The sequence below is a fragment of the Sus scrofa genome, chromosome 11, assembly GCF_054392235.1.
Source record: "Sus scrofa isolate SSC_HxYL_T2T_F1_AM1 chromosome 11, Sscrofa_HxYL_maternal_Yorkshire_Landrace_v2.0, whole genome shotgun sequence".
NCBI classification, from domain to species: Eukaryota; Metazoa; Chordata; class Mammalia; order Artiodactyla; family Suidae; genus Sus; species Sus scrofa.
Window position 1 is genome coordinate 24,292,303 of NC_139393.1, and position 27,148 is coordinate 24,319,450.

Here is a 27,148-nt window from a genome sequence, read left to right on the forward strand (position 1 = left end):
AGGTTGCCGCCGTCCAAAGGAACACCTTTCCCACCCAACAATAAAACAAAAACACAAAAGAGAGAAGACGTCCCAGTTTTGCATGTTGCCTCTGATGTCTTTCAATCTGTCCGCGTAGAGACGCTAGGGGTGTCCAGACGAGATGCTGTGGGAGGAAGGCTCTTCAAGGTAGGAGGCCATTGTTAACCCGGGTCCTGGTGACGCATATGGCGGGGTCCGGAGGGGAGAGAGTAGACACACTGAGGTCTGAAGGTGAGAGAGAGACGGAAGAACCGCACCGGAAGTTGCTGGTTGCTGCCTGGGAGACCCCGCGCCCCGCCGCGCACCCACGGCGCCATTTTGTTTCCTTCGAAAACGTAGGCCGCGCTGGCACCCACCTCGGAGGTGGTCGTGCGTGCGGCCCAGCCGTGTCGACAGTCAGGGCGTGTTGCGTATGACGGTCGCTCCAGACGTCCGTGTGCTGTGCTGGGTCCCGGAGATCCCTGGGTGGCCAGCAGGGACCCGGTTCCTGCTCCACACGGAGCTGACGCCATCTTCGTGCCCCGCCCTTCCTCGCAAACCTTGCCTGTCCTCTGGTGCGTCCCTCACGACGCTCTCCCCGCCTTCAGGTCACCAGCACCGGAGGTCACGTGTTTCCATCCACTCGCTGGAGACAGGACCCTTGGTGGAAGGATTGGGCCCATTGTGGGGGGGGAGGGTCTGGTGGGACTGGGGTACCGTGCGTAGGTATAGAGGGGCTCTGAGACCCCTCCAAAGCACGGCTGGAACATCACTAGCCATCTTGCCTTCTCTCAGGGTCCGTGGACCCACATCTGTTGATGCCTGGAGTCACCTAAGCTCTGTAGAGGAATGAAATCAAGAAGGTAGACTTTTCATGGTCCGATACTTGCTTTATCCCGTCGTATACAGCTCTGTTCACCTATTCAGTGCCCACACCCAGAATGTGGCCTTTGCTGCCCCTTCCAGCTTCCATTAGTCTGCTTTTCTCCTCCTGAGGCTTCCTTTCCTTCCCCCACTCCACCCTCCTGCCCCAACACAGCTGCCTTCTTCCAGCTAGTTTACCATGGTTTTTGCTGTGAATTAGCCATGTGACGCGCCATTTGCTGTGAAATCCAGAATGCACATCCCAACCCAGCCCCCTTGGAAGGAATTGGTAACCGGAGGAGACCCTGTCCATACACCCACTTCCCAGCGCATGCAGAGCTCCGAGGAAGAACTAGAGAGGGACTTGCTGTCAAAATAATAGACCAAAGCTGGCCTCAAGGTCACTGCTCTCGTCTCCAGTCAACAGTCACAAGACGTTTCCTTACCAAGCACCTCACTGCCAGCCGACTGTGTGTTGTCACCACTGGAGCTGGGGCTACGGTGGGTCCTTTTTGTCTAGACAGGGGCTGGTAGGACCTGCTTGGCCATCAGAGGACTTGGAGCAGGTAACAGGATTAGCGCATGTTTAACAAGGCTGGCAGGTTGGGTTTAGGGAGGGGAAAAGACATTCTTCCCCCAAATTAGGTTAGAGAAAAGCAGCCAAAGGAGACATGCATTTCAGGGCTGACCGAAATGATCTGACACAAACTATACATAGATAGCTAAACCCAAGATCTGAAACCAGAGTTTCCCGTGTTGGAGACTTAGATACTTCCCCTCAAAGGCTAAGGATGATCCTATGTGACGGAGAAGCAAAAGCAGTTGTTTAGAACAGAAGACTTGGTACCTTCGATCGAGCCAACATACACAAATCCCCTAGCCCAAAAGAGCCATTTTCTTTGGGTGGAAAATTTGGAAAGTGTAGGAAAATAGAAAGAAAAAAAATAACCCTCTGCTGTCTTTTCACTCGGGAAATTAGCATTGACACTTCTTTGAGCTTCCTTCAGCTTTGTCTGCGTGCACGTATATCCGTTTTTACCAGACTTACAGCATATCATATGGGCAATATTACAGCCTACATTTCTTTTTCATTATAAATCATGAGCATTTCCCCATGTTTAAATGTTTTCTTAATACGGCTTTTAATGACTGCCTAATACTTCATGCCACAGATGTGCGGTAGTTTATTTAATCAGTCCCTGCTGTGGGACTTTAAAATATTATTTGCCTTTGCTGTCATGGATGGTGTGCAATGAATATTCTTTAACAGTGTGTTAGTTATTCCTCTCCCATTGAAGCACTTTTTAAGTGAGGAGGCTTTTCCACTGGATTGGAATTTAGGGCAAGAGGGAGATCCACGGATTCTTTAAAAAGATGAGGCGTTCCCCTATGGCTCAGCTGTAGTAAACCTGACTGGTATCCATAAGGATCCGGGTTCGATCCCTGGCCTCGCTCGGTGGGTTGCGGATCCAGCGTTGCCATGAGCTGCAGTGTAGGTCACAGGTGTGGCTTGGATCTTGTGTGGTTGTGGCTGTGGCGTAGGGTGGCGACTGTAGCTCTGATTCGACCCCTAGCCTGGGAACTTCCATATGCCACCACTGTCGCTCTAAAAAGACCAAAAAAAAAAAAAAAAATGAGATGAAAGCTCAGCCTCTATATGATAAGTGATGAAATAAACAACCCGTAATAAAGTCTGGATGTTGCCACATAAAGAGGATACAGAATTCTTCAACAGGTAAGGAAAGTAGCTCCCAAGAATATCTGCCTTCTGAAGAGAAAGGCAAACTGTCGTTCACAAGTGATCTAGAAGAACGATACTGAGACGTGTTATCAGGGGTTTGTGCTGTGAACTACAGGTCTGTGTTCCTGGTGGTCTGGGGATTGCTGAGCCTGGTCTCTGTGTGGATTCCAGACCAAGGCCACCCCTCCCCAAACAAGGCTTGTCCACCTTCTGAAGAGAATCCATGAGATGGAGACAGGTGCTCAAGGAGAAGGATGGAATGAGTTCTAACCCCAAGCAGAAAAGGAGCTTTTTAGCATTATTTCTAATGTGGCCAGGAAGAAATACGGAAACACCAAACCAGTCATCAGCAAAAGATGCGTATAGGAGTTCCAGCTGTGGCGCAATGGGAATGGCGTTGCCTCTGCAGCACCAGGACACAGGTTCCATCCCTGGCCTGGCGGAGTGGATTAAAGGATCCAGCATTGCCACAGCAGTGGCGTAGATTGCAACTGTGGCTCAGACCCTATCCTTGGCCTGGGAACTCCATGTACCTACCATGGGGCATCCAAAAAAAGAAAAAAAGAGGAAGAGATGCATACAGATACAAAACATACAAAAGAGCTGTGAATTGAGTGCAGACATTGCCAGTGTAAAGTCTAATAAACCCACAGGGCCCAGTCGCAGAATCCCTGCCTCCCAGGAGACACCGCTTAGCACTGCCTCAAATGCTGCTCAGAGTCAAACAGGAAGAATGTTGAGGAGCATTTGTTAAATCCAGGGTCCCAAAAGGTGGATGGAAGCAATTTGTTCTGGTGCCTCTGGAAGACAGTGGGTGCCACCTTCATGCAGCATCCTCGCTTCCTGCTGGTGTTTCACCAGGATTGGTCACCTGAAAACAGCGGGGGCAAGGATTCACCAGGCGACAAACTTCCTCTCTTATTAGCTCTCTGGGTTTCCCAGGAGCCATGGGGCTTCCTAGACATTTGCTGTGGTTATTGTGTTTAGAATATTAAACAGTGATTTCCACACTCCTAATTTCTGCTCGCCACAGAGACCAGCAAGGAGAGAGGCATGAAAGATGCCAGCCAGGTCTGGGGCCAGCGCTGATCAGCCCAGCGTCTGTGACACTGATCTTGCTCAAGGACCCTCCGCCCAATACTCTCTGGGTCCCCTGGGGGTTCTCCAGCCACGGCTCAGCTCCAGGCTTCATCCATCCCAGCGCCACAGAACTCACCAGACTGTGGCATCTCTCAGAGGAAGCGTGTAGGAAGATGACAAGGAAGAAATGTAGGTGGAAAGAAAAAAAGCAGGGAGGGGGCCGGAAAAGGCTGGGATGGTAAGAACGTCACTGAGTGTCATCACTTCCTGCTGCCCACCAGCGCCTGTCAATCCGCCCCGGCAGGCAGAAGGGCACACTTGTCCCTGCCACCTCCAGTAGCGAAACTGCCTTCACCGCAAGTCTGTTTTAAGGGGCACGGACATGCCCACATAATGAAAAGTTTGTCTGCAAAGAAGTTTATTCTTGGAATTCAAAGCAAAAACCTCGGAGGTTAAATAGCAGATGCAATACTGGTGAGCTTCCTGGAGGTAACTACAGGGTCAACGTCAGCCTACCCACGAGCAAGTGAAGTATATTCTAATCTTTCAGCCTCACAAATCTTTCCTGCCCTGGTGGAGGCGCCCCTCTCCATCCCTCCCTGCTCCATCTGGGGCCTGAGGGGTGGGAATCAGAATCGCCCCTTCCTCCGTGAGTTCACTGCCAAGGGCAGTCTCCCTCCCTCCCGGCCTGCCCACCCCGCCCCCAAGAGGGACAACCAGCCATACTGCTGGGTATGTACCAGACATCCTGTTTGTGGCCTCTTGGAACTGGGCATGGCAGTCACCCCTCCAGGAAGGTGGCAGGCCTCCCGCTTGTGGCTCTAAACCTATCTTGGGATCTCACAAAATATCAGAGCTTCTGCAAGCCACACTGTGGTATGAACCCCTCCTCATCTTCCCAATTCAGCCAGAGCAAACACTGAGCTGGGGAGAAAAGATGCTGCCCTGAAGGAAGAGGCTTTCCTGTTGTTTATCCTGTCTAGAAGGGCAGAGGGATTCTCCTGAAGAATGGCTGCAGTTCTTAGCTGTGCAGGTGTCTGAGCCAGGGAGGTCTCAGCCCATCACCTCTCTCAGCAGCTCCAGAAAGTCTCCCAGTAGCCAGCAGGCAGCCTTCTTGAAGATTCCGCTGGTTCCCCTGGAAAGACTCAACAGCCTTGGAACACTGAATAGGGTTTTTTTTTGGGGGGGGGGTACAATTTCTGTTCTTTTTTTTTTTTTTTTTTTTTTTTTGCAAGAAAATCTAAGCCTTCGCAGCCCTGAACTTGCCCTTGTAGGAGAGATTTGTGGCTGTGAGGCTCAGCATCACCATCGTTTGTATTGTGATGTCAGCTTCCCTCGAGATTTTACAGTGCCTTTCTTTGTCTGGACAGTTTCCAGATGGTTCAGTGTATGCTGATGAGCTGCTTATGTTTATGAAACTTTCAGAATCTAATCTGCACAGTTTCGTTCCGTGCCAGCTTCGAGAAAGGGGACTTGAAGCTGGGAGAAAGGTCTGCAAGGGTGACCTCTGTACAGCGGCCCCCACCCCCAACCTCTGGGGATGTAATTCCCTCCCCCCACCCCCACCCCACACACACACACGCATGCACATGCGCACAAGTCTAATGTAGGTCTCTGGTCCCGCTGTAAGCTTCAGGATCGTTCCTGACCACTCTGTATGACACTATTCAAGTTGGTCCCCTTGGTAAGAACAGAGTAACTGCTGGCCTGATCTCGGGAATAGCTGTTGACCAGGCATCCTGAATAAATGGCTTTAGTCAATAGGTCAAATTCAGCTAGGTGCACCATTCATTAAAAACCCCAAATAATTAGATTTTTTATTGATAAATCAGCTTTCCTCCATCTATCATGTCATCCTCTTTGCCTGCAGTGCATAGTCCATTGTTTTTAAGCCCAGCTCAATTCCCATTTCTTGGGGCCATATGCTCCGAGCAGCCCAAATCAATTATTATCTTCTCCATATTCCCAGAGTATTTATCATCATTCCACATATTCTGAACAGCCCCGTTAGGATAAGCCTAGCTCCCCACCTAGGTCCCATACAGGCAGATAACGTATAGGTGTGCGTTGCATAACACAGTTATGAGCCTGCGTAGGGGGACACATTTCTAGTATATTTATAACACTTATTGATTGAGGATTGAGTGGACGTGGGAATTCCAGCAGCCTGAGACAGCTCTGTGAATCTGTGTGGCCTGATTAGGTGAGAAAAACAAACCATTCCTTCTCTGTCTCATCTGCAGGTGGTCTTGAAGATGAAGCACGTTGCGTTGCCATTCACTTTAAGATGGGAACAGAAATTTTAGAGACTCTGAAAGTTAGAGTTGCAGTAGTAGCAGAGTTCGTATTGCGACTCAGTGGGTTGAGAATATGATTAATCGGGAGTTCCCTTGGTGGTTCAGCAGTTAAAGAACCCGACTGGGATCCATGAGGATGTGGGTTCTGTCCCTGGCCTCACTCAGTGGGTTAAGGAACTGGCACTGCCGTGAGCTGTGGTGTAGGTCGAAGATGCGGCTTGGATCTTGAGTTGCTATGGCTGTGATGTAGGCCGGCAGCTGTAGCTCTGATTCAAGCTCAAGCCTGGGAACTTTCATATACCACAGGCGCAGCCCTAAAATGCAAAACAAAACAGAACAAAAGAATAGGACTAGTACCCATGAGGATGTGGGTTCGATCCCTGGCCTTGATCAGTAGTGGTTTAAAGGATCCCCTGTTGCCGCGAGCTGTAGGTGGCAAATGTGGCTCAGATCTGGCTTTGCTGTGATCCAGCCTGTGTGTCCAGCTGTGGCGTCGGCCGGCAGCTACAGATCTGATTCGACCCCTAGCCTAGGAACTTCCATATGCCACAGTATGGCCCTAAAAAGAAAGACACACACACACACACACACACACACACACACACACACACACACACACACACACACACAGAAAAATTGTAGTAGTAGAGGTCATTCATCCAATGAAATTTCTTATACTACAGATTTTAATTTGGTGTAAGTTTTCTTGCCTAGTGGTTTTTATCTGTAAGTCTTATATTCTCTAAGGATCTAGCAAGCAATGGAATCAGGAGAGCTTCTTTTAAATTTTTATTATAGTTAATTTACAATGTTGTGCTAATTTCTGCTGCACAGAAAAGCGACCTGGTCACTCTTATACATATATTCACATCCTTATATTATCTTCCATCATGGTCTATCCCGAGAATCTGGGTATAGTTCTTGTGCTGTACAGTAGGACCTCATTGCTTATCCATTCTAAATGTAATAATTTGCCTCTACTAATCCCAAACTCCCAGTCCATCCCACTCCCTCCCTCTGCCCCCTTGGTAACCACAAGTCTGTTCTCTCTGTGAGTTTGTTTCTGTTTCATAGATAGGTTCATTTGTGCCATATTTCAGATTCCACATGTAAGTGGTATCATATAGAATTTGTCTCTTTCTGACTGACTTCACTCAGTATGATCATCTCTAGTTTATGTTGCCGCACATGGCATTATTTTGTTCTTTTTCATGGTTGAGTAGTATTCCATTGTACGTATGTATCACATCTTCTTAATCCATTCAGCTGTTGATGGACATTGAGGTTGCTTCTGTGTCTTGGCTATTGTGAATAGTACTGCTATGAACACAGGGGTCCCTGTATCTTTCTAAATTATAGTGTTGTCCAGATACATGCCCAGGAGTGGGATTGCTAGATCATATGATCATTCTATATTTAGTTTTCTGAAGAACTTCTATACTGATTTCCACAGTGGTTGTACCAGTCTGTATTCCCACCAACAGTGAAGGAGGGTTTCCCAAAAGGAGACCTTCTAAAAGCACAGATTGCAAGGCTTCCCCTTGGAGTTTGAGACTGGGGGTGGGGGTGGGAGCTGTTGGGTAGTGGCCTGAGAATGTGCACTTCTAATAAGCTCCTGATACTGTCAGTCTGCAGACCACACTTTGGGGAACTACTGCTTACCATCCACCTCACTCCAGATTAGGTGCTGCTACGGGCTCCCACAGCCCCCCAAGGCCAACCCTTGTCATGGTTACGTCACACTGTATTTTAATATATTTTACATGCCTGTCCATCCTCTAGACTCTTAAATTCTTTGAGAGCAGGAACCACTGTTTTTTCATCACTGAATCTTGTTATCTAGAACAAACCCAACCATAGAGCAGGAGCTCGATAAATATTTGATAGATGAAAGACTGGTGCAGGTTTGATATGTTCTAACTAAATTATACTGGAGTGAGGTGTCCAAAGACTTTAGTCCAAATGCTAAACTTTGCTGTGATTCAAACCCAAAAAGGAAAATATCCAGTTGTAATTGCCAGACTCTAGTTTATAAGAATTTGGAAGGAGTTCCCTGGTGACCTAGCAGGTAAGGATTTGGCCTGGTCACTGCTGTGGCTCAGGTTCTGTCCCTGGCCTGGGAACTTCTACATGTGGCAGGCATAGCTTTAAAAAAAAAAAAAATGGGAGTTCCCGTTGTGGCGCAGTGGTTAACGAATCCGACTAGGAACCATGAGGTTGCGGGTTCGGTCCCTGCCCTTGCTCAGTGGGTTAACGATCCGGTGTTGCCGTGAGCTGTGGTGTAGTTTGCAGACGCGGCTCGGATCCCGCGTTGCTGTGGCTCTGGCGTAGGCCGGTGGCTACAGCTCCGATTCAACCCCTAGCCTGGGAATCTCCATATGCCGCGGGAGCAGCCCAAGAAATAGCAACAACAACAACAACAACAGACAAAAAGACAAAAGACAAAAAAAAAAAAAATGAATTGGAGAATACACAAAAGATAGGTGGGCTGACAGCTAGCCACGTCTAACCATGTCCACCCAAGTCCACATGATGGGCAGTGCGGTGTCACAGACACAGCACTGGGTGTTGGGAACACACACAATCACAGTCCAGTCACTGTCCTCAAGGAGCAGATGGCCCACCACGGAGACAGCATCTGTTGAAAAGGGAAATCAGCAACCACTGTTTTCTGTCCCCTCAGTAAGAAAAGGGGTCAGGCTGAGATTGGGACTTGAACACAGTCAAGAAGTTGCAGTTCCCTGGAATTCCTGCCATGGCTCAGCAGGAATGAACCCACCTAGTATCCATGAGAACTTGGGTTGGATCCCTGGCCTCACTCAGTGGGTTAAGGAGCTGCGGTGTAGGTCACAGATGTATCTGGGATCCAGTGTTGCTATGGCTGTGACCTAGGCTGGCAGCTGCAGCTCCAGTTCAACCCCTAGCCTGGGAACATCTATATGCTGCAGGTGTGGCCCTAAAAAGACAAAAAAAAAAAAAAAAAAAAAAAGATATCGCCATTCCCTGGGAAGTAACTCAGGCAAAAAGCAGTATATACTGATAGTCTGACTATCTGGGGCCCGGGCTTATAGCCACCACTTTCTGGGTATAGAAGATCAGGAAGCTACTGTGCTTATTTGTGCCTCAATTTTATCATCTGTAGAATGGGGATAATAGCAGTACCATCATGGGGCATCTACCGAGCACTCAGTGAGGGCGAGCCATTAATATTGTCATCATTGCCGTTATTCATATTGTTTTAATGCAGAGGTCCCCAAATTCTACATTCATCCTGCCCCACGCACTCCAGAGCACTTCGCTCTTGGAATATTTCTCATAGATGGCATATGAAAGAAGGCAATGAGAAGAGAGAATTGGATTTTCGTGCACTGGGGAGGAGAGACTATTTAATGTTTACTAAGAGCTCACAGTATGGCTGGCCAGCCTTCTGAAATTTAATTTTACTTTAATAGTAATTAAATGTCTCTCTTTCCCATTTATCAGATTGCATCCCATCTATTCGCATGACCTAATTTACCTTAAGGTCAAAAAAAAAAAAAACCCTCCAAATTTTAATATTACCCCTAGTAATGTAAACTCAGCAGGTGAAAATTATGATCGTGGGTGCTTTGTAGCAGAGAAAAATAAGACATGTCATACTGAGAAATGGACTGGGAAAATAACATGCCAAGAGCACCATAATACAATTAATCTTTACCAGCAATAGAGTCAGTATCATACAAGATGAATCAAACTGACTAATTCTGGATGCACACACATGCATTTAAAAGTATTTCACTTTAGTCTCTTCTGTTTGCTGCTCCATTTTTATTGGTTAAGGAGATTTTTCATGTCAGTACTTTCTCAGGCTCTGAGGGGTATGGACTTACAGAGATATGGAACTGTGAGGTATATTTTTTACGTGTTGCAAAACACACAACCGTTTGGGGGGGTCAAGTGTGGTTTTTTCCATTCGGGTAATGTGTATAGTGGCAGATAGTCGAACCAATATAAACTACTCCAACCTACACTTTAAATAATGAATGGAGTTAAAGGAATACAAAGAATTTTTTCTCAATCGTAGATAGCTTTTATTTAATATAGCTGTCACAAAACTATGCCAAAAAGAAAGTCATCTAATCGCCAGCTTGAGAACACAGGTTAAGTCTGGTGGGAACTGTGACAGCCATAATTAAGTTAGCCAGGCAGCAATGTTATTCTTAGTGTGTAATGGAAAACCTCACAAAACTAAAATTATTGGAGTTCTCTTATTAAGAGTAGACGTGCGGGGGTTCCTGTCATGGTGCAGCGGAAATGAATCCAACTAGGAACCGTGAGGTTGCGGGTTCAATCCCTGGCCTCACTCAGTGGGTTAAGGATCCAGCATTGCTGTGAGCTGTGATGTAGGTCACAGATGTGGCTTGGATCTGGCGTGACTGTGGCTGTGGCGTAGGCCAGCAGCTGCAGCTCCAATTCGATCCCTAGCCTGGGAACCTCTATATACCTGAGTGCAGCCCTAAAAAGACAATAATAATAATAATAATAAAGTATACGTGGAATAATCCTTTTTTCAAATAGAAATTAAACAACTATATATTATAATTATATGTGTGTGGGGAGGGTTTATATAAAATATGAAAGGTAATTATCTGAATGTTAACAGTGCTTATACCTGCATAGCAGAATTCTAGTTAATTTTTATTTTTTAATCTATATTTTGTAAGTTTTCTACATTATAAATTGGTGTATGTTTATAAATATATGTCCATTTGTAATGAGAAAACTAAGGAAGGTTATTAAAAATTCAAGTGGGAGTTCCCATTGTGGCTCAGCGATAACGAACTCGACTAGTATCCATGAAAACGCTGGTTCAATCCCTGGCCTCGCTTAGTGGGTTAAGGATCCGGCATTGCCATGAGCTGTGATGTAGGTCACAGATGCAGCTCAGATCTGACATTGCTCTGGCTGTGGTGTAGACGAGCATCTGTAGACATCCATATCCCGCAGGTGTGGCCCTAAAAAGACCAAAAAATAATAATAAAGTGAACTAGAGAGTTGTCTTCAACTTTAAAAAGGAAAAGAAAGACAAAAGTTTATAAGCTTATAGGTGTGGTCTCTACAAAAAGCTAATATTTAAAAATATATTGAAAGCACTAATAACAGAAACTCAAATGTACTGTATCTAAATCTAAAACAGTAAATTATTTCACTTTAAAATTATGCTACAACAAATATATTTAGGACCAAAAGGACGTAAAACACCCAAAGCAACTGCATGGTTTTCCTCCCTTTGCATTATAGAGAGTCCTCATAGACTTCTGGTAAATCACTCAAGGCCAAGGGTACAGACGAGGTCCTAGGACTGCCAGTTGGCCTCACCTACGAAGGTTATCCTCTCTGTGATAACAGACTCATTCAATTTAATTCAATAGACGTTACCGAGAGTCTACTATTTACTCCTTGGGAAAATGTGGGTCGTAGATTGACCGTGTGCGGGGGACTTAGCTCACTGCTAAGGACCATTCCAGGAAGTCCAGGCAGGATGGCTCTGAGGGTGGCAGGGACAGGCGTGCACACTGCCACCTACCGGGCAGGCAGAGATGGAAGTGGGGCTGAAGAGCCACTCCCAGCCCAGGTGCTGTCCTGAGCTCATGACCCAGCTGCTTTTCCAAGACCTCACATTCAGTATTTCTAAGATACTGGATCCAGTTACCTCTCGTTCTCTGTCACGTCTGATTCTAGTATCATTATTCTGCTAGTTGTCCAGGCTGTGCTTAAAATTTTTTTTTTAACTCTTCTCTTACCTCTGCTTCACACACAGAATCTGTCTATTCTTCCTGTAGAATGGCTTCTCTGGGAGTTCCTGATGTGGCTTAGCATGTTAAGAACCTGATATAGTGTCCATGAGGATGAGGGCTCAAGCCCCGACCTCACTCAGTGGTTTAAGGATCAGACATTGCCATGAGCTGCCATGTAGGTCGCAGATGTGGCTCAGATTGCTGTGTGGTGGTGTAGGCCGGCAGCTACAGCTCTGATTTAGTCCCTAGCCTGGGAACCTCCATATGCCATGGGTGTGGCCCTAAAGAGATAAAAAATAAAAAGAATTCTAGAATTTTAGAATAACCACATCAGGAAGGATCTGGATTCAGACTTTTCTTTTTTTAATAAGGACATTTCTTTAAATGAAAGTTTATGTAGGAATCCTGCATTATAAAACAGAATAAAGTAAAAGCACTGCCTGTAGATAAATACATCATGTCATTAAATGTCATGATTATAGAAAATAAATCCTTCTCGAATTATTGCTAAAAAAAATAAAAATAAATACAAAAAAAAATAAAGTAGTAAAGGAGTGGGAATTCTAGAGATCTGCTTCTTGGACCTTCCATGTCACCTCTGTAGAGCTGATGGGGTCACAGAAACCGTTATTCAGAAATGCTGGCCCCTGCCCAGAACCCCCATTTTTAGGCAGGTGATCCAAGGCTTGAAGATGTTGCATAACCTGCCCAACCAAGGTCAACCAGTTGTTAGTGGAAGAGCCAAGACAATAGCTCTAAAACTCAAGCATATAGTATCTCTTCTGTCACCTCATGGCCACCTCTCTTTTGCTTCTTTGAATTTTTTAAAGTTTTTTTTTTAATTATAGTTGATTTATAATGTTTTGCCAATTTCTTCTGTATAACAAAGTGACCCTGTCGTACATATATATGCATTCTTTTTCTCACATTATCCTCTATCACATTCCATCACAAGTGACTCAGTATCATTCCTTGAACTATATATACAGCAGGATCTCATTGCTTAGCCACTCCAAGTGCCACCTCTGATTTTGAATTTGACCTGGGCAGTGGCACATTCAAGCAAACAAGCCCAGTGATCAGTTAATGATAAGGCGTAGAAATTAAGGAGTTATGTGTGATGATGGATGAACCCATGAGAATGAAAAAAAAAAAAAAAAAACCTCTGATAAAAGGGAATAGAAAAGAAAAAGTGGTGACTGAGCTTTGGTGGAACGTCCCTGGTGGCCTAGCAGTTCAAGGATCTGGCATTGTCACTGCTATGGCTCAGGTCACTGCTGTGGTGTGGGTTCGATCCCTGACCTGGGAACTTCTGCATGCTATGGGTGCAGCCAAGGAAGTACCAAAGTTAGAGTATAGGAGGCAGAAGAAAGTAACCTTCTTATCCATGTGTCCTGGTCTAGCAGAGGGAATACGAAAGCCAGTAAAGATGAAATAAAAACTGGGAGGAAAAAGACCAGGACTTCTTATGTCACAGAAGCAAGGGAGGCAGATGATTTAAAAGGGGCTGAGTCAGCGATATCAAATATCACATGATAGGAAGACTGAGAAAATACAGGTGGTCACTGAAAATCTTTCAAAGGATTGTTTAATTAATGCGAACGCTGAGACTTCAGATAGTGAGGCAGTGGACACAGTGGGTATACACCACGAATTCAGGAAGCTTCGTGGGAGAAAGAAAATAGCACTAAAGTTAAGGAGGCCACAGGAATAATGAAATGAAAGGAGTAATGAAAGGATTTGATGAGGCTGAAGAAGCCATAGTCTTGGTGCTTAGGAGCTTACGTAGGTAGAGAGAGCAAAATCAAAAACAAAAGAGCACAACACAATTCTAGCTCAGTCAATGATTGAAAAAGAGCTTTTCTAAGTGGATAAATTTCTTTGGTCATGTCTCAAAGTAATTGACAAGGACTCTTAGAGGAGAAATTTCTGCCTGTAAGGAGCTAACCTTTAAGAAGTCTAAAAAAAAAAAATAGTTTCCGCTTATTGAAAACCTCTTCTTCCAAGCCCTTTAATGATTCCTTCTAAGTGTCACAGGAATTAGAGTTAAAAGGTAGATGGAGAAAAGATTTATGAGATAATCTTGTTTATTCTCCTGCCAAGTGCAGAATGCTTACTTGTTGTGCATGTTCTCGTCTGGAGGGCTTTGTGACTGTGTCAAATGAAGGGTGTCATTGCCACTTCCCTTGGAATTCCATTTCATAATCCCATTGATCTCGCTTTTGAGCCCCGTCCTAATGTTCCCTTCCTAGAATATACTTTGTACCCCATTAACAATTTGTCCTTCGTAACCTCCTTTACCTCCTAACCCCATCTGCACTTACCCACATCCAATCTGCAATCTCTAAGCATCTGGAACACCTTTCCCAGTAGACATAGAATTCTTCAGGGCCTATTACAGCTCTCAGGGTAAAGGATTTGCATGTGGTCAGAGAAAAAAAAAAAAAGGAGTCTGTAATATTCTATGTCTAATGATGAAAGGTTCCTTCTGTTTTCCAGAGATCTGGGGTGGAATGAGTAATAACTGTGACATTTTTATGAAAAGGGCAAAGTCTTTCTAACTTAGGACCCCACATGCCAGAAAAAGCTATTCCCCAATTACTAAAGAGATAAGTTGGAATATCCTGGAGAACATGAAACTCTTAATTAAGACAGGACTGGGGCTTAGACCTGAACCACAGATTTTACAGAATTAGAGATGAAGCACAGACTAGTTATGTCCTCTGAGATCCTTGCCAGTGTGCTGCTTTGTGGCCACTGTGTCCCTTCTGTGATGGGCTGGTCTCAGAGAAGGTTTTGGCCAATGTCCATCAGAGGTTTTATCTTGTATTGCCAGATAGTTGTCCTGGCTTCACCAGATTTATCCTCATGGACCTTAGAGCCTGATCAGCCCCCCTGTATAAGGGGCCAAGATGGAAACCTAAATGTGCCATAGATGATGTTATAAGAGAAGAACCCTGAGCTGAGGGAAGCCACCTCTTTTATATCAAGCAGTAAGCAAGCCTTTTCTTTGTCCCAGAGGAGACATCGAGGTTGCATGCTGCCAGCATTGACCTGAGAAATGGGCCATAGGGAGTTGCCTTCCTGCCTCAGTGGTTAACAAACCCACCTAGAATCCAGGAGGATGTGGGTTAAGTATCCGGTGTTGCCCTGAGCTGTGGTGTCGGTCACAGATGCAGCTCGGATCCCACCTTACTGTGGCTGTGGGATAGGCCGGCAGCTATAGCTCCAATTTGATCCCTAGCCTGGGAACTTCCATGGGCTGTGGGGGTGGTCCTAAATAGCAAAAAGAAAAAGAAGGAAATGGGTCATAAAATACCTGTCAGGGCCTTGCTTCTAAGTTCAAAAGCCAAATATCTTGACAGGGTCACAGAAACCTCAAGTTCATTTCCACAATTGAACCCATCATCTTCACCCACACTTGCTTCTTTCCCTCTTTTTCTTTTCCCTCAACATTTTCCTCATTCACCAGGTCATCAGATTTTTTTTCAGTCCTATCTCTTAAATACCCCTGGTATATTATACTCTGCACATTGTCAACTTGGTTTTTACCCTCAGCATGAAAAGGTAAAAAAATAAGACAATTGCAATAGGCGCCAACCTGGCATTCCTGCCTCCAGCTCCACCAACCTCCAAACCAGTATCCTAAAATGCACAATTGTTCAGGTGACTTCTCTGCTGAACACGCTGCATGCATTCAGCCTTCTAAGTAGGAGTTCCTGCTGTGATACAGTGGGTTAAGGATCTGGGTTGTCTTTGCAGAGGCAGTGGTTCCATCCCCAGCCCGGTGCAGTGGGTTAAGGACCCAGCATTGCTGTAGCTGTATCATAGGTTGCAGCTTCAGCTCAGATTCAGTCCCAGGCCAGAGAACTTTCATATGCTGCAGGTGCGGCCGAAAAAGAAAAAAAAAAAAAAAATGTCTTCCAGATAAAATCCAAGCTCCTTATCCCAATCCACCTACTTCTCCATTGACCTCATCAACTGACATTTCCCATAAGCTTGCTTTCTTCTTCTTTTTTTTTTTTTAATTTTTGCTGTTGCTTCTTTTTTTAATTTATTTTTTAAATTTTTTAATTTTTTGCTTTTTAGAGCCGTACCCACGGCATGTGGAGGTTCCCAGGCTAGGGGTCTAATCGGAGCTACAACTGCCGACCTACGCCACAGCCACAGCAACATGGGATCCGAGCCACATCTTCAACCTACACCACAGCCCATGGCAACGCCGGATCCTTGACCCACTGAGCGAGGCCAGGGATTGAACCCGCAACCTCATGGTTTCTAGTCGGATTTGTTTCTGCTGCGCCACAACGGGAACTCCCCATAAGCTTTCTTACAGACTTTTTATAAGACTGGCTGGCCTCTGAGTAAGCATGCACTTCCTGCCACTTTTGGACTCAGCAGCCTTAAAAACTTAGCAGTCCTTGGCATGTGGTTGGCATGTTCTGTGTATTCAGCATAAATATTTATTGAGTGATTGAAAGTAAAAATAGGCTTAATTTTAAATGCAACAAAGGTTTGACTTGGGAAATTGTTTAGTTCCATGTTCTCTCTGTGTATTCCCTTTAACCAGTTATGATGGGAGTTCTTTTGACAGACATTGGATGATAATTTAGATTTATAGGCATTGAATGAGAAAACTTGAAAAGAGGGTACAGATATTGCTTATAGCTACTTTGTACTGTGTAGACAACCTCAAACTTGACACCTGCTAACAAATGTAATTCTCTTGTTAAGCAACTCTACTGTCAATACAAACAAATCAAATTAACTTTACTTTTCGAAAGAACCGTAAGTCATAAGTCATGAAAACATCTGTCCCCCTTTTTGTTATAGTGGAAAAAGATAATAGCACAGCACATTGAGTGGCTGTTTAAAGCCACTGTCCTATCTTCTAGCCTTTAAAACATATCCTTATCAACTTTTTTTTTTTTTTTTTTGGTCTTTTTTTTCAGGCTGCACCCAAAGCATATGGAAGTGCCCAGGCTAGGGGTCCAATCGGAGCTGTAGCTGCTGGCCTACACCACAGCCACAGCAACGCCAGATCCAAACCTTGTCTGTGACCTACACCACAGCTCACGGCAATGCCAGATCCTTAACCACTGAGTGAGGCCAGGGATCGAAACTGTGTACTCATGGATACTAGTCAGGTTCTTTACCACAGAGCCATAATGGGAACTCCCTCTCCACATTAACTTTAAATTTTGTCTCTGGCAAAATGCATGACAAAAGCATTCACCCATCTCATTTAACTCTTTGACTCTGTCAGCAAGAATCTGCGTTTTTATGTCACGCGCGAGGCAGGCTTCGGTTCCGGGGCGCTTAATCAGTGATCATTCTTTTGGGTGGTCACAAGTGGGTCTGCTTCACTAAATCTCTTGTTTATATTCTTGGACACACTTCTGACTGTAATGGAAATGAGAGTTCCCTTCTGCGTATTCTTGAGGCCAACTTATGACCGTATGCAGTTGTAACCAGAACCTGCCTTGTCAGTTTCACCAAGTCCCGTACCATTGCCTTGCAGAGTTCTTCTCCCTCCCGGAGGAGTCCAAAAAAAAGCTGCAACATCTCCACCCTGGACAGAACTCACGGTGGTACCCAGGCATCTGCCAGGCCTCAGGTCTCTTGGGCCAAGCCTGCTGCACTGTCGTCAGAGGCTGGCAGCGAGGTGTGTCCACTCCACGGTCACTGATGGTGACCACATAGGATGGCACCATCTGCGGTTGACAGAGCACAGGCTGCGATATTCAGTCTCAGGAACTGTTTCCACAGGAGTTCCCATCGTGGCGCAGTGGTTAACGAATCTGACTAGGAACCATGCGGTTGTGGGTTCGATCCCTGGCCTTGCTCAGTGGGTTAGGGATCCGGCGTTGCCATGAGCTGTGGTATAGGCTGCAGACACGGCTCAGATCCCGCGTTGCTGTGGCTCTGGCGTAGGCCAGCGGCTATAGCTCCGATTTGACCCCTCGCCTGGGAACCTCCATATGCCGAGGGAGCAGCCCAAGAAAAAACAAAACTGTTTCCACAGAAAGGTGATCCTAGGACTGTTCCTTTTTCATCCTCATCTATCCAACCCTAAAACATCATCCAAGCAACAGTCACTGATAGGGCATATCTGGATCTTTGTAGACCTGTTGATTCATTAGCATTTGCTGGAGCTACTCAAAGTCCATGTTCTTTTTTTTTTTTTTTTTTTTTTTGTCTTTTTGCCTTTTCTAGGGCCACTCCCATGGCATATGGAGGTTCCCAGGCTAGGGGTTGAATCGGAGCTGTAGCCATCGGCCAGAGCCACAGCAGAGCCACAGCAACACAGGATCTAAGCCACGTCTGCGACCTACACCCCAGCTCACGGCAACGCCAGATCCTTAACCCAGTGAGCAAGGCCAGGGATCGAACCCGCAACCTCATGGTTCCTAGTCGGATTTGTTAACCGCTGCGCCACAACGGGAACTCCTCAAGGTCCGTATTCTTTATGACTCGAGCTTTGGACATGGGAGCAAGTTCCTTATGGCAGTCCCGACTGGCTTCCCTTGCCATTTCTTGCTGGCTCCTGACGTGCTGCCTGCCCTCTGAGGCCCATTTTCCTCAGTAAACCTGGATGCTCATCCGTGTGATGATCCCAAGGCAGCACTGAGTTTTGGCAGTTAACGTGGGTCTCTTGTCTGCTAAACTCTCCTCAGTGATTTCGTGTGTCCCCTGTTATCATCCAGGCTGTTAAGAGATCACCCCTTCTTGGAGACGCTGTTGCCACTCAGCCCTGAGGTTTATTATTTATATTTTTCTTAAATAATACACTCATCCGAGTTAATATCTTTCCCATTCTCTGTCCTCCTCAACCTCTTCTAGCCCCTGAAACACATCCATGTGTCATTTCATCACAGAAGGAATTCCCTGCGACTCCTCTTTATAAAATGTTCTGACCCCATCTATAGAAACCTTTGGGTTTACTGTTTTCAAGTGCTAGATGGTGTTTCTACTGGGACTGGTTCTGAAGAGCCACTCTTTGGAAGTGTAAGAGCATCTTTCATCTCTGAGGACCCTTTCTGTCTAACTGGCTCCAGACTTGCCTTGGACCTTTTTTTTTTTTTGTCTTTTGCCTTTTCTAGGACTGCTTCCCGCGGCATATGGAGGTTCCCAGGCAAGGTGTCTAATCAGAGCTGTAGCCACCGGCCTGCGCCACAGCCAGAGCAATGCAGGATCCAAGCTGCATCTGCGACCTACACCACAGCTCACGGCAATGCTGGATCCTTAATCCCCTGAGCAGGGCCGGGGATTGAACCTGCAGCCTCATGGTTCCTAGTCGGATTCGTTAACCACTGCGCCACAGTGGGAACTCCCTGCCTTGGACCATTTTTAATCTGAATGTCTTCAGGTGGGGTTTGTGCTCTTTATATAGACAGCATGCTAACCATTTCCTATATTCTGTTATCTGGCCAACTTTGTTCATTTGTATTAATGAGTTAAATATCTATCCTCTAACTAGCGTCAAACTTGGTAACTGTCTGCCAACTTTGTTCATTTATATTACCGAGCAAAATATCTATCCTGTAACAGATCTAATGCCAGACCTGGTAACATCTGCCAAACCGTTCACGTTGTCTTTCAATCCTCTTTATCCATCCTCTGTACTTCTGACAGATTCCTCCTCATCTAATGAACCAGCATCCTTAACTCTTTGTCAGTGTGCTAGTCTTGCCTTGAGACCTATCTTTCGGTGAGAAATTTCCCTCCAGCAGGGCTCAGCTACCCTAATGGACTCTGCCATCCCATATAGGCAGGTCTCCAGCCGTTAAAGTTGACTTTCTTTGAAATCATTCTCCGTTTGAGTTCTCATATCAAGTCTGGGAGAATGTGAGTTAACATCTTTTCCTCTGTTTTTAAATTTAAAAGACCATAGAGGGAACTAAAAATAGTCCAGCTTCAGTGTTTCACTCATTGCTTTGTGGTACAAGTCTTCGATTTTAGCTTTCAAAGAAAAGAATTTCCCAACCTCTGCTTTATCTACCTTTTGCAGTTATGTATAAAAGGACGTACACTCAACTCAACTCGAACACGCCAAACAACAATTCTATCTCACCTTCCCAATAGGCCCTGTTCCTCCCCACACACACTCACACAAATTACTTGCATAGTATTTTAAATTAGCCTGTAATACGCTTTTCAGGAAACTTTTTCATATTCAAAATAGAAACCTGTTAACGTAGCCACGGTCAAATAGCTTTTGCTAACAGAGTTTAATCAAAACATGGACAAAAACAGAAGATAATTTGCACAAAATGTGCCACTTTTGCCAAGAGTTAGTTTGCTGAGAGCAGTGGCCGGGAGCCTGCTTTAGAATTACTTTTCTACTCTTGGGCACATAGATCAATCAACAAGGGTTGATCTTCGGTTGAAATGAAAGCGATGACCCCTTGATCATAGGGTTTAAAAGACTTGGTGGCTTCCGTTGAAATGCACGTCATCAACAGAAACACATGTGTTTTTGTTTCTTGACTTTATAGGAAATCAATGTGTTGACCGTCGCATTGGTCAACCAAGACCGAGAGAACAATATCGAGAAAAGAAGCCAAGGATTAAAATCAGAGAAAGAAGCTCTGCTAATAGGTAAGAAAATTCTGTTTTCCTTCTCTGTTCTCTCGTATGTAAATGATAAATATTTATTTAATATTTATGAAATAAGGATTAAGTAATTCAACCTCCAACTTGTTAATGATTTAAACAGCTTTGCCTTCTGGTCAGAGGAAAGATTAATAACTTCATCAAGATTATTTTACATGTGGAGTTCCCATTGTGGCACAGCAGAAATGAACCCGACTGGGATTCATGAGGACGAGGGTTCGATCCTTACCCTCGCTCAGTGGGTCAAGGATCTCTCATTGCCCTGAGCTGTGGTGTAGGTCGTAGATGTGGCTCAGATCCTGAGCTACTGTGGCTGTGGTGTAGGCTGGCAGCTACAGCTCCAATTCGACCCCTAGCTGGGGAACTTCCATATGCCACGGGTACGGCCCTAAAAAGCAAAAATATATATATTATATTACATGTGTCTGTGTATATTAGTTATCCAACGTAAAAAAACTGAGTACAAGAAAAACAAATTTACTTGCCTCTCACATGTTACAAATCTGAATTTGAAAATGTGGACACAGCTGGAAGCCAGGCTGGGTTTGGTCCAGAAGTTCACAGCCAGCCAGATCCCAGACTCAGGAGAGGCTCCAAGGGAAGACCTGCAATGCTGATGCTGCAAGGGCATCTAGACTGATTGCAGTGCTGGGCAAGTGTAGGACAGGCTAATCAGGCTTCCCTGGCCACCTTTGGATCCATTTATCTAATACAATGAGCTGGCCTCTAAGGAAGGGAAAGCAGGAAGTTACGGTTCATCTAAAACATAATCCTATTCAGTTGCCCGACAAAATAGGTCTAGGTTGGCTTTTTCTTTGTTGGGACCAGAAGCTCTAAGTGTTCTCTCTCTGTCTTTCTTTTTAGGGCTGCATCTGCGGCATATGGACCTTCCCAGGCTAGGGGTCTAATCAAAGCTGCAGCTACCGACCTACGCCACAGCCACAGCAAGGCCAGATCTGAGCCTTATCTGTGACCTACACCACAGCTCACAGCAACGCCGGAGCCTTAACCCACTGAGCAAGGCCATGGGTTGAACTTGCATCCTCATGGATACTAGGTGGGTTCATTACCACTGAGCCACAATGGAAACTCCTAGATGTCCTCTTTGGATGGTCATTATCAGCATATACAGAAGCAGTACTTAGTCTCCCAAGGAAGAGCTCCCGATGCGGATGTGCTGGTACCGTGCCTGGGTGCCTACTGCAGAAAGCCTGCATATTTAAAGCTGCCTTCAAAGTCCCCAAATCCAGAAAAGGAAAAGCCACCAGCCTCATTCCCTGATGCACAGCATTGACTCAAGGTGCATCTTGGCACTGACCCCAGTGTGAGGTTCCAAGTTTAGACTGGCTCCTCCATGGCATGGTTAAGAGTGAAGAATGAGGCCGTTGCGGGCCTGAGATGAATTGTGTTCTGTAGTTCGTTATCTGGCAGAAGTGCCGGCTGGTGGCATTTTCTAAATACTGCCTGCGCTCACCTCAAAATAACAGGTACATCAGGTCCTGCAGAAGCTGGCACAGGAGGAATTAAATGCAAAAGACAGTGCAAACTTCATCCATCATATATAGATTTTTCAACTACAGGGTTATTGAATATGACTTCAACTTAGAGATACTCCAAGGAAATCCAGTTCTGTTCTTTCTCTGTGATGATATACAGCTGTAATAACAACACGCTGGGCACAAGTTTCACAAGACATGCTGATGGGCTATCAGTTCCAGGAACCCAAAATGAACCCGTAGGTCACTGGCAACTAGATTTTTCTTCTAGTGGGAAATGTGTCAAACCCGGACACGTGTTTCTCTTTCACTCAGTGTGACAAAGTTGTGATCTCCCCAGGATGTTTTTAGGTGGGGACAGAGCACATGCTGTGTTTTGATCAGCAGTAAACTGTCCTTCTTTAAGTCTAAATAATATAAACCACCTGATGGTAGAAAAAAAAGAAAAGAAAACAGAAATGGGTCTCCATTTTCTTTATTTCCTTCCTCTCACAGTAGATGGCTTCTTCTTTTGTGTTCTACTTGGAGAATACAGTTCATTTGCAGTATTTTCTAAATAGTTACTGCATTTATCTGATTATCATAAATAAATTATGTGCACAAAGTATTTATGTTCAGCATATATACATTTATTTTACAGTATTTATAATGTATATGAATAACCATATATATTTTGCAACAGTCCTTATGAAGGCAAGTTGGCATCGAATTGAACCTAAAAGAATTAGATTTTCACGGGCATTTTAGAAGGTGGCATTTTACATCTGAAAACAATATAATAACCACACATTAGGTCAGCCTGACGTTGCCTGGTGTCTATGCCGAATTCCTCGTTCATTTCACACGACGTGCCCTCCATGTTGGACCGGGCATGCCTTGAACTCGTGTGGGAGAGAATGCGTCAATACTTGGGGTTTTGGACCAAAGCTTTGGAGCTGTGTTTGGCTGGAAATGCACTGGCCATGGTGATGAAGGAGAGTGGATCAAAGAGTCTTCAGTGATGGGCCGATGGCATCTCTGCGGAGATGCTGACAGTCGAACTCTGGGTCTGGATCACGCCCTCGTCTCTTGCTTTTTACTTTCTTCGAACACAGTAGATTTCCAGTGGCAGCTGCCCTGACTGGCACCCTGTCCATGCCAGTCGTCCCTGTAAGCCCCGTCCAAAGAGAGTCAAAACCTTCCCAGCAACTGCTTATAAAGTTGCTGTTCAAAACTTCCCCAGACCCCTGAATACCATCCTCACATTGTCGGCGATCAGACAAACTTCTTCATGTACCATCGTGACTCCTCTGCTGACCAGGACATGCGTGTCCTGGGAACCCAGGTGACTGTTGACATCAAGCCCTCCCCCGGCATTTCCGTCGCTGTCACCATTTCACACACCCGCACGCAGCCAGTCTATATGTCAATTGGACTTTTCCCCTTAATGCAGGGGCATTAGGAAGCAGATGAATGACGAGAAAAACATTTAAAGAAGGTTGAGTGGTGACTTTTTGGTGTGTTCTGTTAATAGCGTTGAGGCTCTATTTAGGCTGCACCTGAGAAAAGTAATCTGGGGAGTGTGTCCTTCTCTGCAAGCTACTGACCATAAAGAATGAGTCAGTGACCTAAATCTTGTTTCCAGAACACAAATGTCCATATCAATAAATCCACAAACATTTGTCAAGAGCCTGCTCTAAAAATTACCAGCCTTCATGGTGGAAAAGAATCATCTGGGCAGCCTGTTTAAAAGGCAGAATCTTTGTCCCCACAGAGAGATTCTGGGTTTTTTTGTTTGTTTGTTTTTTGTTTTGTTTTGTTTTGTTTTTTTGTAAAACTAACATCGGAGGTGATCCTGAAGCAGGCACCTCTGGGACCTTGTTTGGGGAACTACCTGTGGGCCACATGCAAGACCTGTGTTAGCTGATGCTGCTTGTAAGATGATCTCGTCCATCAAGAAACTGACAGATAGTGAGAAAGAAAGTAGTTCATGACAATGAAATTGTTCACACTGAAATCCGAAACACAGAGAAGGGGCTGCACATGCAACAGATGCCTTGTGGGAAGCAAGGACAGTGGAGGGAGTCCTAAGGAATGAATTGTTTCCTCTGGAAGCATGGGGAGTTGTCATGAGCATTTCACACGCAAGGAACAATTTACTGCCAGGTCCACATACAGTCTCAGGAGCTGAGTTCGTTTGGAGTGAGTAGATGCAAAGTATTCCATCCACTGGATAAGCAGTGAGGTCCTATACAGCACAGGGAACTAGATCTAGTCTCTTGGAATAGAAATGAGGGAAGATAATATAAGAAAGGGAATATATATACATATATGACTGAGTCACTGTGCTGAACAGCAAAAATTGGCACAATATTGGAAATCAACTATACTGTAATAAAAAAATTTTTAATTAGATTTAAAAAAAAAACTTAAAAAACTGTGCACGATCAGGTATTATACTCACCAAAGGAATAGAACACACTGCTTTTTGTAAAATTAACACTGAGAAACCTCAGACCAAACCACAAGTGTTTGCTCAGTCTTCTCCCACCCACGGCCAGTCTCACCTCTATTCCACACGTCATAAACGCTCCGTCACTTTGCAGCTGCCCACAGACAGCTGTCCCCTAGTGGCTTAATGGGAGACCCAGATTTCATAGAGCCCCTCCCTGCTGGCTCTCCAGACTTACAGTCAGGCCTCTGTTGGTTCCCGGCAAGATATGGCTGTCTAAATGGATAGCGATTCCTCTGCAGAGCTGAGGTTCCTGGAGCTTCCTGGGTACACCCCCACCCCAGTGAGCTAAGAGGCCCCCGGGTTTTCTGCAGTTCTCCAGGAGATGACTAACTAGCGGGGATGTAGGGAGAGCTAGTCTCAGCCAGAACTTTACAGGCTGACACGGGGAGTTTGGAATGAAGATCCAAGCAGCTTGAGTAGGGGTGTATGTTCTGATAGGATTCTGTTTCTCATTCAAGGCCAAGAGCATCATGCACTGACCAACCTGAATGTACAAAGTGATATTTTGTTCTCATCAGGTAACCAATACAGTTTTTAAAATAGGCGTGCCTAAGAGAAAAGGGTGGGAGTGGGTGGGTTGGCCGTGTGGCAGACCACGGTACCTCAGGATCTCTAAACAGCTCTAAGCAAGGGAAGCGCACTCTGGGAATTTGTGGATGGAGGCATTTGAGACACTGGGCAAATCACATGTCCACTGCGGATCTCATTGCTCACATTGTGTAAAGTTACGATGGTCTTTTTCAACGCAGTACTCTGTTATCCATGAGGAGTGTATGAAAGCTGCATTGCCCCGTAGGCAGTGATCTTATAAGTCAGTAGAGGATCATGCCCTCAACATAGAAATGTTGAAATCTTACACCTTTAAAACAAAAGAGAAGGAAACTTGTCTGGAGCCCATGACATTTTTCGACCAACAGCCGGTCCCCCTGGCTCCACCTCCAAAGCAGAGTGTCTCCAAACCAGGTCTTCCTCCCAGTCTCCATTTCCCTTCCTCCCCTCTTTCTCCATCCCACTAGAGCCCTGCCAGTGTCCCCACACGGAAGCCGTTCTCCCCAGTGTGACCACAGCCCTCCGTCTGTCAGCTCCACTCCACCCCACTGACTGCTCACATCCTTTGGGAAGTTTCCTCTTGAGAATCATGAAACCATTCTTTCTTCCCAATCACTCCCTCTTAGATTCTGTTGATGAGTTTTTTCCAGCTTTATCCACTCAGTGTGGGCTTCATCAGGGTTCAGTCTTGGGGCCTGTTCTCTGCCTGGGTCATCTTAGCCAAGTATTCTGGCCGTAAATCCTTTTTCATTGCCACTGACTCACAAATGCCCAACCACCGCTCGCCAGTACCACTTCGATGCTAACGGACATCTCGATGTAATAACGCCAAGACAGAGCACTTAAACCCACTCCTTTCTCACCCTTAATATGCTCTCCCTTCTGTTCCCATCTGAGAAAATGGTACCACCCAGGTGCTTAAGCCAAACACTAAGGACTCATCCTCCATTCCTCCCAAGCCTTTACTCTCACGTGCAGTCCATCGGATCTACCTTCAGTCTCCACTATCATCTGGTCCAGATCGTTCCTGACCACCTCAGTTCTTCGGCAAACACTTCTTTTTACGTGGTTTTCTTTTTTTCCCATTTTTTAAAGTTTTATTGACATATAGTTGATTTACAATGTTGTGATAATTTCTGCTATACAATCAAGTGATTAATTATGCATGTACACCCATCCATTCTCTTTCAGATTCTTTTTCCACATGGATTATCACAGAATACTGGGTAGAGTTCCCTGTGCTATACAGAAGGTCCCCATGGGCCAATCATTCCATATGCCAGTCGCAAACCCCCAGTCCATCCCATTCCCCCTCGCCTATCCCCTGTGGTAACCATAAGTTATTTTCAAAGTCTATGAGTCTGTTTCTGTACTGCAAGTAAATTCATTTGTAGCCTTCTTTTAGATTGTACATATATCATATGATGTTTGTCTTTCACTACCTTCACTTAGTGTGATAATCCCTCCAGGTCCATCCATGTTGCTGCCAATGACATTGTGTCATTCATTCTTATGGTTGAGTACTATTCCATTTTATACCACATCTTCGTTATCCATCCCTCTGTAGATGGACATTTAGGTTGCTTCCATGTCTTAGCTGTTGTGAATAGTGCTGCAGTGAACATGGGGGTGCATGTATCTTTTTGCATTATGATTTTCTCCAGATAGGCGCTGAGGAGTGAAACTGCTAGATCATATGGTAGTTCTCTTTTTAGTTTTTTGAGGAACCTCTGTTTTCCATAGTGGTTGTACCAATTTACATTTCCACCAACAATGTAAGAGGGTTCCCTTTTCTCCACACCCTCTCCAGCATTTATTGTTTGTAGACTTTTTTTTTTTTTCAGGGCCTTGCCCACGGCATATGGAAGTTCTCAGGCTAGGGGTTGAAACAAAGCTGTATCTGCACCCTATACCCCAGCCACAGCAACATGGGAGCCAAGATGCATCTTTGACCCACACCACAGCTCACAGCAATGCCGGATCCTTAACCCACTGAGCAAGGCCAGGGATTGAACCCGTGTTGTCATGGACACTAGGTGGGCTCGTTACCGCTAAGCCACAGCAGGAACTCCTGATTGTAAAGACTTTTTGATGAGGGCTATTCTTGCTGATGTAAAGTGGTACCTTATAGTAGTTTTCATTAGTAGTTTCTCTAATAATTAGTGAAGTTGAGCATCTTCTCATGTGTTTTGTGGCCATGTGTATATCTTCTTTGGAGAAATGTCTATTTAGAT

At 45.2% G+C, this 27,148-nt stretch overlaps 1 protein-coding gene across 36 annotated transcripts in view; it reads left to right on the forward strand.

The window, feature by feature from the left end:
- ENOX1 (ecto-NOX disulfide-thiol exchanger 1) overlaps window positions 1-27,148 on the forward strand; it is a 658,487-nt gene that overhangs the window by 596,005 nt on the left and 35,334 nt on the right. For all 36 annotated transcript variants that reach the window (XR_014819514.1, XR_014819513.1, XR_014819515.1 and 33 more), the window contains one exon: window positions 20,258-20,360. Coding sequence is in view for 26 of the 36 variants with exons in the window: in XM_084981818.1 (XP_084837944.1) it covers window positions 20,258-20,360 (103 nt within the window). In the remaining 10 variants the exon portion in view is untranslated. The remainder of the gene's footprint in view (window positions 1-20,257; window positions 20,361-27,148) is intronic.